This window comes from Zonotrichia leucophrys, chromosome 1 (assembly GCF_028769735.1).
Source record: "Zonotrichia leucophrys gambelii isolate GWCS_2022_RI chromosome 1, RI_Zleu_2.0, whole genome shotgun sequence".
Classification (NCBI taxonomy): Eukaryota; Metazoa; Chordata; class Aves; order Passeriformes; family Passerellidae; genus Zonotrichia; species Zonotrichia leucophrys.
This window is the reverse complement of record NC_088169.1, coordinates 56,458,181-56,468,441: the sequence shown is the minus strand read 5'-3', so window position 1 is coordinate 56,468,441 and position 10,261 is coordinate 56,458,181. Positions and strand designations below refer to the sequence as shown.

Here is a 10,261-nt window from a genome sequence, read left to right as displayed (position 1 = left end):
AGTCTAATTTACTTCAGTTGTACTCATTAAAAATGTGTTTTCATGTGAAAGAAATTTCAGTAAGGGATAGTTTGAAAACAGAAACATCACAGAAATATTTGCTATACAGACAGTATCAAGAATTTTACAGCTGAGAAAGAGTATTTTTAGGAAGAAATTCCCAGGTTCTACAAATGTAAGACTCCTGTTTTGTTGGTTTTTAAATCATTTTTATGCTCAACATTGCAGGTTTACCTATCATACTTGATGTTAATAGGTGTATGTTTTTTTTAAGTAACACAAAATATGGAGTAAAAAATCCAGTTCACTGTATATTTTGCCATTTTCAATGACTTCACCCATAGAAAAACTACTCACAGAAGGCAGAAAATGTACTCTACAAGGTCTTATTCAGTATAAATTCCATTGCACAAGTAAGTGTTGGTATGGCTGAAGGTGCGATTTTAAACCCATTTTCTTTAAATGTGAAGAAAATCATGAGTGAAATGTTTCACGAGCAGTACTTTGGCTTTAACAGGCTCGTAACATTGCATTTTATTGCGCATTAGGAACACGCTTCATCTAAACAAACAAACAAAAAAAAAGAAAAGGCAACAACAACAGCATGTTTAACCAAAGCTTAATCAAACAGGGTCAAGACTATGTCTTTGTCAAACCTGAATAAAAGCATCTGCCCAGTGTTGTATGAACACACACTGAAGGATCAGGATTATTTTTTAATTGCATTTCTTACGTCTTGGGTTTGCTCCTGTTTAAACTGTCTTGAGAATATATTGGACTGCTAATTGAAATAAGAGAAGAGCAATGAAAAGAATCCTGTCTTTCAGTTACCTTGCCTCCTTACTGAAGAGAAAAATGCAGAGGATCTAGCTTCACCACCACAGCAATACACAGTATCTGTAACACTGAAGCTGTTTCCAAAGATATAATGTAATTTTTCTTCAGAGATAAGAAACAAAGTATTTTTGTGCCAAATGCATTTCAGGGATAAATATCATTTTTATATTTTGATAAGATGAAAATAAAGGAAAAGAGGTGATTGACCACAAAGCTCTGACAGGCTGAATTAAATTTTATGAAACACAGCTATCAAATCATGCCCACACAGAAAATATTCTAACCTACAAAAAAAAAAATTTCCTATAGCTAGGATGGCAAAATTATGGGTATCATGCTAGTATTTTTACTTTGACTAAGTACAACCAGTATCTATTAGAAACCCTAACATTTCAGTAGGTTCAAGGTAATGTGCCAGTCACAGAGAGAAAAATCAAAAACTGCCTCAAATTGCATTCCCTACTTTCAAAACAGTATGAGCTGCCTCACCACTTACAGCAGCTGACATACAGTTGCCTTTGCTGGTAATTTCAAGAAGCACAGCATAAACTCTCATTAATGATTTAGAAATGTACTAATTTGTGAAAGTATTATGTCACACAAGATAGCCAGCACCTAAGAACTTGTGAAAAATGCATTTCTTACAACAGAAATAATATTATTTAGCTTTATAATTAAAATTCTAGGAGAGAGAGAATAAGTTATTATGAAAATATATAGCTTTAATTTGCAGACATATAAACACTTTTGGTACATTACAGACATATGATGCGAGAAATCAAAATAATAATTTTTAAGCATAACACTAATTTATCTTGTTCACACAGAGAAATTTGATGCAAACATCATACAAAAGATAGTTCTTAGCTCTTAAAATGAAGTGAAAGTAATACATCACTGATAAATTTGCTGCTTTGTTGCAGAGGATACAGCAAAGAATAAATTATCAAGAAAATATGCCACCAGTCTTACAAGTTAGATTCTGGATCTAATCCAAAATCAAAGCCAATGAAAAGGAGCCAGGAATGGTCGCCAAAAATCAGAAACAAGATCTTTCACATGAAATACCAATCCAGAAAGAAGCAACAGTCAGAATAAAAAAAGTCCTACAATTCCTTAGAATGTGAAGTGATTTTTGTTTTCATCTGGCAGATCAGATTCAGAAGTAACACATAACAAAAATCTACTGCACAACCCAACTGATGGAGTATTATTGACAGATTGCTCAAAGTACAAAAAAATACCACCACTTTTGTGACAACTAAGGATTTAGCCATTCCCTTGCTTCCTTGCATCTGGCATGTTTATGAGGATGAAGATGGGGCTCTGCCATTATTTGCTTTAGGAAATATTAAATATAATTTTTCCATAAAAATGACCAGCAGATTGCTGGAGCAAATGGTAATGAGAGTGGAATCTGGAGAAAAATGAATGATATGTCACAGCAGTTCAGATTCTCATTACAATATCTTGCATTCTTGCTCAACAGGAATTGCACTTCTTGTTAATGCCTCTTCTACCCTACTGTATAAGCTTTACTTGTGAGGTAATAAACATTCTGGTTTTCATTACTAGTGCATTTTAACATATTTATTCTTTTTATTATACATACATTGGGACAGACATTTCTTTTTTTTTTTTTTTTTTTTTTGGTAATGGTTAAATGTCTGTATGCCAATAGGTATTTTATATTAAAATCAATATACTTAAAATATATTCTGTTTATCTCATGGACAGTACCTTGAACAGTTCCCTGCTCAGGAGCATTTGATGCCCTCTCGTGGTTAAAAATACTTTTAAAACTTGAGTTTAAAAGAATCATCTTACCTTCACCCTTTTTATGTTCACTGATCTTATTGATTTATGAAAGCTGGAAATGATGTCCATGTTTTTATAGTCAGGGTGCTAGCTGTTAGTTACTAATGTTTCATAAAAAAGCTGTACACTGAAATTGAATTTAAAAAACTGTAAACAGCTATTTACAATTATAATATTAAGTTATAAATTAGCAGTCCTTCATTGCAACCTCTGTCAATACAACCTACAGCTAGGTGTTTTAGTGTCCTCCAGGGTTTTTCAAATGTTGGACTTATACACAAAGAAACATCAGATATTAGAAATCTCCACTGGTTTCTTCTCCAACATGTGCAGGTTAATTCTTCCATTTAAGGGGATTTGTACTTCCAAGTTTTCATCTGCTCTGTGATGCTTTTTCCCTTTTCTCAGACAAATGTAAATTCCCATCCCCGTTACTAAAGCAATCGAACTCAAGCTTATTATTGAAAGAGCTACCAAGGTAGGCATGCAGGATGCTGACTCCATTTTTTTATGTGTAGGCTCTATGGATATTTGTGGCTGCTTTTCCTCTACACTGATATCAGGCTCCTTCCTTAACAAGCTCTCAATGTAGCTCTCATTGCTGACGGTGTCATTGACAAAAAGGTTCACCATGACGGTGGAGTGGAGAGGCTCCGGGTAGCCGTGGTCACTGACTTTCACGAGCAGCCGATAGAGGCCATAGTCATTCTGCATCAGTGACTCTTCCAAGGTGATGTTACCAGTTTTGGGGTCAATCCTAAACGACTCGGGTCGAGGGCCTCTCCTTCCTATGATACTGTAAGCTATGACTGCATTCATGCCGGTGTCCTTATCGACAGCATAGACCTCAGTGATGGGAGAGCCAGGAAGGGTAGAGGGGAGGACTAACAAGTAAGACATATTAGACTGAGGGAACAAGACCAAAGGAGGGTTGTCATTTATGTCCAGAAGAAGGATAGTTATTTTTGCTGTAGAAGACAGGGCAGGATCACCGCCATCAACTGCTTCAATCCACAGAACGTAGGAGCTTTGCTGCTCCCTGTCCAGGGAGACTTTAGCTCTCAAAACTCCTTTTCCAGTATCTATAACAAAAATATCACTTCCGTTCAGAACTGAAAGGGCAACCCATCCATTTTGCCCTGCATCAGCATCTGTGACACTTATAACTCCAATTTCACCAAAGCCTGGAAAGTTTTCTGGCACAAAAAAGCTGAAATCCTTATTGATAAATCTTGGACTGTTATCATTTTTATCCAATACAGTGATGGTGACAGTTGCTATTGATTCTCTTGGAGGGAATCCAGAATCTACTGCTTTGACAGTATATCTGTATTTCTCTTTTTCTTCTCTGTCCAGCTGGGTAGAAACTGTAAGAACTCCTGTAGTTTTATCTAAAGCAAAATAAGAAGGGGCATCAGGACCTAAGAAATAGGACACTTGCCCTCTTTCTCCACTGTCAGCATCAGTAGCATGCAGTTTGGTCAAAAAAGCATTGGGAACATTGTTCTCCTCAATGGACAATTCTATTAGCTGTTCAGAGAAAACTGGTGAATTGTCATTGTCATCCAGAACCTGTACTTTGACAACTTTCTTGACATGAAATCCTTCAGAGTTCCATGCAACTACAGAGATTTCATACAGCTGCTGTGTCTCAAAGTCCAAAGGCTTCGTGGTCTCCAACAGGTATTCATTGTTGTATGGCTTGTACGGTGAAAGCCTGAAAGGCCCGTCACCGTCCAAATAGCAACTGACTTTGTACTTTTCATCGGGGTCTTTGATGGTAAAAAATGCTATGGGTGTGTTGATAGGCTCAAGTTCCTTTAAGTAGACCACCCCTTCCACCTCATTAGCTATGAAACGAGGAACAACTTCAGGGGGCCTCATCATGACTTTGATGATGGTCACCAGCACCGTGATCACGGCAGGAATACAGCCAGGACCGTTGCCCAGTATGATCAGCCTGTGCAGCCTTGGAGTGTCCCCATCAACCTTAGTGGAGAGTGTGATGGCTCCTGTGCTTTCATTCAAATGGAACAAGTCTCTGGATGGCTGGGGGACCTTCTGGCTGTAGGAGTACGTGATCTGGGCATTGGATCCAAGGTCCATGTCCACAGCGTGGACAGTAGCCACGTGTGTCCCTAGGCTGGAATTCCCATAGAGAGTGACGTTGAGCTGCGAGTCATTGAACTGGGGGCAGTTGTCATTGATGTCACTGATGCCAATAGTGAGGGTGGCGCTGCCCACGAGCGGAGGAGTCCCCCCATCCTCAGCGACGATGACTGTCACATACTCGTCCTGCGTCTCCCTGTCCAGTGTCCCCATAACAATCAGGTAGGGAGTCCTCTCCCCATTCTCATTCTCCTCCACATCCAGGGTGAAGACACCATAGTTATCTCGCAGGCGGTAGGTCTGGACACCATTGGTGCCCATGTCAGGGTCGAGGGCGGGGTGCTCGATGGCCAGGCGGGTGTTCACAGGTGCATTCTCAGGCACCCAGAGGCGGATGTGGGGCACAGGGAAGCGGGGCGCGTTGTCGTTGACATCACGGATAGCAATTTTTACCTTCACCAGGCGAAAGTACTCCTGCGGCAGTACCAGCACATCCAGCAGCAGTAGGCATGACTCTGGTGAGGGGGACGAAGAGGAGACAGCAGCTGATCCCCCGAAGATGGTGGCCCCACTGCTTTCCACGCATAGAGCTTCCCGGTCTATCTCCACCGCTGAGGTGTGCAGCTCTCCGGAGCGGTTGTCCAGCTGCACATACTGTCCCCCCAAGCCATGGGAGGCCAGGGTGAAGGAGAGTGGGGGCTGCAGAGACGCCGCTTGCTGGCTGCCAGCCGTTGGAAGCCGCAGGTCACGGGCCAGGCTGCCGATGAGCACCCCAGCAGGCAGCCCCTCGTTGAGGCTGTAGAAGAGCTCAGTGGCGCGGCTGTAACTGGCAAAGCAGTTGAAAGGCCCAACGAAGAGCAGGAAGAGGAGCAAGTGCTGAGAAGAGAGAAGCACAGGGGTGTAAGGAAGGGCTGGCACTTCCCCCCGCCCACTGCCTCCCCCACTGCCACTTCGAGCAGCGAGCGCTGCATCTGCAACATGAAGCCATCCTCCCTCTCCCCACCATCCTCCCGGTACAGCAGCTACTTCCAGGGCATCACCATCTGTACCCTCCAGGCAACACCAGCTGCATTCCCCACAGCAAATACGCAGTGCCAGGATGGCCCGGGGGCACCCTTCCTCCCCCCACCCCCCAGCAGCACTTGCGCCCCGACGTGCCATTTTCCCTCTCGCCCCCGCCCCAAGCCGCGTCTCACGAGCGGCACCTTTCCTCCCAACAACAAGCGCATCCCAAACCGGGGCATCCCCTTGCACATCCCCAAACATCTGCTCGCCCCCTTCCCCTTCCACAGCAGAAATGCGGAATGCGTTCCTCGCTGCTCCTACCCCCATCCCCGTCCCGAAAGCTGTTTTTCCCGCATGTTCACAGTCCCGCGGTGCAGCGGGGAGGCGGCCCGCTCCGCGGAGCCCGCGGGGGTCCCGGCGGAGGAGCCGCGCTCCGGGAGGCGGGTCCCTGCCTCCCGCGGCCGCGGAGCCGCGGCTCCAGCCCCGCCGTGAAGGGTCCCCGGCCAGCCCCGCGGGTCCCTCTGTGCCGGCGGACACCGCGGGCTGCGCAGGAGCCGCGGAGCGGAGGGGCTGCGCGGAGCAAGTTGGCCGTGCTGGCGAGCGTGTCGCCCGCTGCACACAGATGGAACGGAGCTCCCCGAAAGTAACTTCAGACATCGTCTCCACGGAGGAAATATTTTCCCCATCCCTTCTTTCTAATCACCCATTCGCTTTTCCGCGGCTCTTTGCCACAACCCGGCAGCAGCAACAAATATAAACTTTTCGTGGCTGCCCCGATCTTTGGAGAGAAAAAGACGCAACAAACATATCCACGCATACACGGTCTGGTTTGTTTGTTTGTTTTTTTGGTCCTTTTCAGCCAATTTGTTGCCAATTTCGCTGCTGCGTGCGAAGTCGGGCTCTGGTGGCCGGACGCGGCGCGTCCCCCCTCCCTCCGCCCGGCCCTCACCTGCAGGCTGCCGCGGGCGCCGGAGCTGCCGCGACCGCCCGGGGGCCCCATGCCCGGCCACCGCTGCCGCCGCCGGCTGCGCCCCGGCAGCGCGCCCGCTCCGCCGCCCGCCCGGCGCTCCTGCTCCCCGCGGCTGCCCATTCCCCCGCGCTGCCGCCGCCGCCGCCGCGCTGGGCTGGGCTGGGATGTGCGCGCCGCCCAGGACACTCCCCCTCCGCCGCGGGAAGGGCCGGAGCGGGGGAACAGTCACGGGCTCGGCCGGGAGGGGGGCGGGCGGGCCAGACGCGGGGGCGCGTCCGCGGAGGCTGCGGCAGCGCCGCGGGCAGTGGGCAGGGAGCGCCGCGGGATGGGAGCACTCGGGCAGGGAGCGCAGCGGGCATCGGGCAGGGAGGGAAGCGGGCAGGGAGCACAACAGGCAGGGAGGGAAGCGGGCAGCGGGCAGGGAGCACCGCGGGCAGGGAGCGCAGCGGGCAGCGGGCAGCGGACAGGGAGGGAAGCGGGCAGGGAAGGAAGTGGCCGCTGTGCCGAGCCCAGCGGCGCGGCCACAGCCGAGAGCGGGCATGTCGGGTTTGTGTGTGCTCGCCTGGGCAGCGCTGGGACGAGGGAAAGAAGGTAGACCCGTCTGGAAACTAAGGCGGGAAAAAGATACTAAAAAGGAAAATAAACTCGGCTTGTTGTTCGTCTGTAGAAAGCGGACGGAGAGCGACTTTTTACACGGGCCGATAATCATCGGATAAGGGGAGCAGTTTTGAACTAAAAGAGGACAGATTTAAAATGAGGTGTTAAGGCATAAATTGTTTACTATGAGAGTGGTGAGGCACTGGAACAAGTTGCCCAGAGAACCTGCGGGTGCCCTATCCCTGGACATGTTCGAGGCCAGATTGGATGGGGCCCTGAGCAGCCTGATCTAGTGGGTGCCATCCCTGCTCTTGGCCGGGGGGATTGGAACTAAGATGATCTTTAAATTTGCTTCCCATCCAAACCATTCTGAGATTCTGTGTTGCGGTGTGAGTGTCAGCAGGCAAATCGAGAATTAACAGCTGCACTGGCATTGCGGAGCCTTGGTGAATTGAGCAGCTTGTTCCTGCACGAAATGAAAGTCATGTTTTGGAAGAGATTGTAAGCGTTTGATTGGTGGAAAGACTGTCCTGCTGAATTAGAGCAGCAACTACAATTTGCTGCTGGCTAAGAACTCAAAGGTCCTTTGCGGCAGAAAATTATGTGTTTTCATTTTATAGTCTCCAGTCACTATTGGCTAGACTATAAGCCTGCCGTAGAACTAGATGTGAAATCATCAGAACTCAGGAAGCTTTAGACAGCGCAAGACCAATTACACATTAATTTATCATGTTGGACTATCAAAAGGATTGCTAACCTCCCCAGCATTGCTTACACTGTCTATTTGCAATATCTCAAATAGAATTTTACATGCCCATCTTTAGCCTGAAAGTGCTCAATGGTCTGAATCCAGGCTACTGCTGAAAGCTTGAGTGCTGGGACTCTCAAGCACAGTGGAGCTGCCCTTTGCAGAAGTAATGTTTGTGTGGGAGTTGAAACTCACTAAATCACAGGGCCCGAAGACCACCTTAAGTGTCTCCATGCGCAGTGGCAAGCACAGTGTGCAGGCATTTCTTCTCAGCTAGGCACTAAAAACATAGAGCACAACAAAACATTTTCCTGACTTTCCTGAAAGACTGACTTTCTCTGGGACTGTAAACAAATCATATTAATTCCTTTGTCCCATATTCTCCATTCTTGAAATATAAATAGTGCAATACTGTTTGTCTGAATTAGAGATTTGCCCCTTTCTTGCTAAAGTAAATGGCAGTGGAATCAGGGTCTGCTTTATTCAGTGAAACTCTTTAATAACCATTTCATCCCAAAATGACACTAACACAATAATCATATGTGAGCTAAACAGTAAAGCATTATGGTACTAAAAAAAGGTTTGGCTTTGGGTTTATTTATTATTCATTAATCTCTAGGGTTTTGAAACCACTCAGTATGTACCGCCCTTATAAATTGTTTATATCTTTGCCATTCATTTCTAGCACAAATAGAACAGACAATGCAGTGTATACAGTTCAGAGTGAACATGTATAATTCAAGAAAGAAATCAAACTGCTCAAGCCCTTTACTAAATTCTCATCCATATGCACTATTCTGAACATTGCTTGGTGTTAAATGTGCCCATAAACTCAATCCTGTTTAAGGTACTTTGACTGGACATGCCTGGCAGATGCTTTTAGTTGACTCACATCTGCTATAATTTTATTCATTTCAACAGAAATATTGACTCATTTGGATTTAAGTCAGATTTTGACACTGATTTATGTGGAGTTAGAATTCATAGACACTATAATTTTAGTTTTAGTGAATTGGCAGTCTACTCATGAATGAGTCTGAAGTCCCTACAAAATTCTACTGTTAAGTTTTGGTTTTTGTTTCTCTGATGTCACAGTTTCCTCTTATGTTATTTCTTCCTCTTATGCTTTTGGAATTACTGACCTATTCCTACACCATTTTTCATACCATTTCAGTCACTGCAGTTCCCTTGGGCCACTGATAGGGTAAATGATGACTTTACTATTATAGTATTCAGGTTTTCATTATACTTGATGACTTTTGTTTTATTAAAGCACAGGTGTAACAGCAGAATTAAAAGTTTTGTGGAGCATCTGGTACCTCTATAATATTTTATTTTGTTAGGCACCAGAATCATCTAGTAAGTCTTAAAGGCTCCTTGAAGACTAATGTGTCTAATAAATCTCCTGGTTAAGAAGTACTCCAGCCTGTTTAAGGAGAAGTACTCCAGCTGTGTGTGGGATATGGAATGAGGGGTGTGAGAGAAACAGCAGTAGAGAAAAGATACCAAAATGGCTCCTTCACTCATTATTTTGGGGGAAAACCCCTTCCAAAGCTTCAGGAAAACATTGAACTGATTTAATTATATACTGAGTTTTGTTTTCTGGGAAAAGATGTTAGAAAGTTATGAGCCTAATTCCATGCAACCACTTGTAGTTAACCATATCTTTTTAACTTGCATCTTAGTACATAAAATCTAGTTATCACTTCATCCAAGATTCGTGTTGGAATTCAAGTGGTTCAGAAGGAGCAAGTGAGAGCATTTCTGTGGGATTCCTGATTGCCTCAGGTATGTCACAAACTGCAAGTCTGAGATCCAGTGACAAGTCCTCTAAGAAGTGTAATAGTTATTGATAAATAGATCAGACAGAAAAAGTACATTATTGGTATGGCAAAAATAGAGTATTTATTTTACTTTATCCTGAATAAAGAACGTAGGTATTGATACTCAATTGAAATGCTTTGTGTTTGTGGGCAGAGTTCCAGTGGCAGATGGGAGCCTTCCCAGGTGATTCATTCAGGACCATCACTTCTGAAAGAGAATATCAAATAGTATCTTTTGGCATGGCTGGCAACTGTGGCCAACTTTTACAAGAGACAGGGATGCAGGGACATTTTGCCCCTGAATCTAGAAAAAAGCTCTCTGCTACAACCTGTGGTTGTACGGAGAAAGATTGT

The 10,261-nt window shown here is 45.2% G+C and overlaps 1 protein-coding gene across 2 annotated transcripts; it reads right to left on the bottom strand.

Moving 5' to 3' along the window:
• Positions 1-694: 694 nt before the first annotated feature.
• PCDH20 (protocadherin 20) lies at positions 695-6,852 on the bottom strand. Of its 2 annotated transcripts, none has more exons than XM_064713652.1 (2): positions 6,719-6,852; positions 695-5,640 (listed from the first exon to the last, which is right to left on the bottom strand). In XM_064713652.1, the coding sequence occupies exons 1-2, from the start codon at positions 6,767-6,769 to the stop codon at positions 2,944-2,946; spliced, it is 2,748 nt and encodes a 915-aa protein (XP_064569722.1). In that variant the 5' UTR covers positions 6,770-6,852; the 3' UTR covers positions 695-2,943. The 2 variants fall into 2 exon arrangements, with proteins under 2 accessions (XP_064569722.1, XP_064569733.1); XM_064713663.1 differs by lacking the exon at positions 6,719-6,852 and adding an exon at positions 5,805-5,880.
• Positions 6,853-10,261: the final 3,409 nt, after the last annotated feature.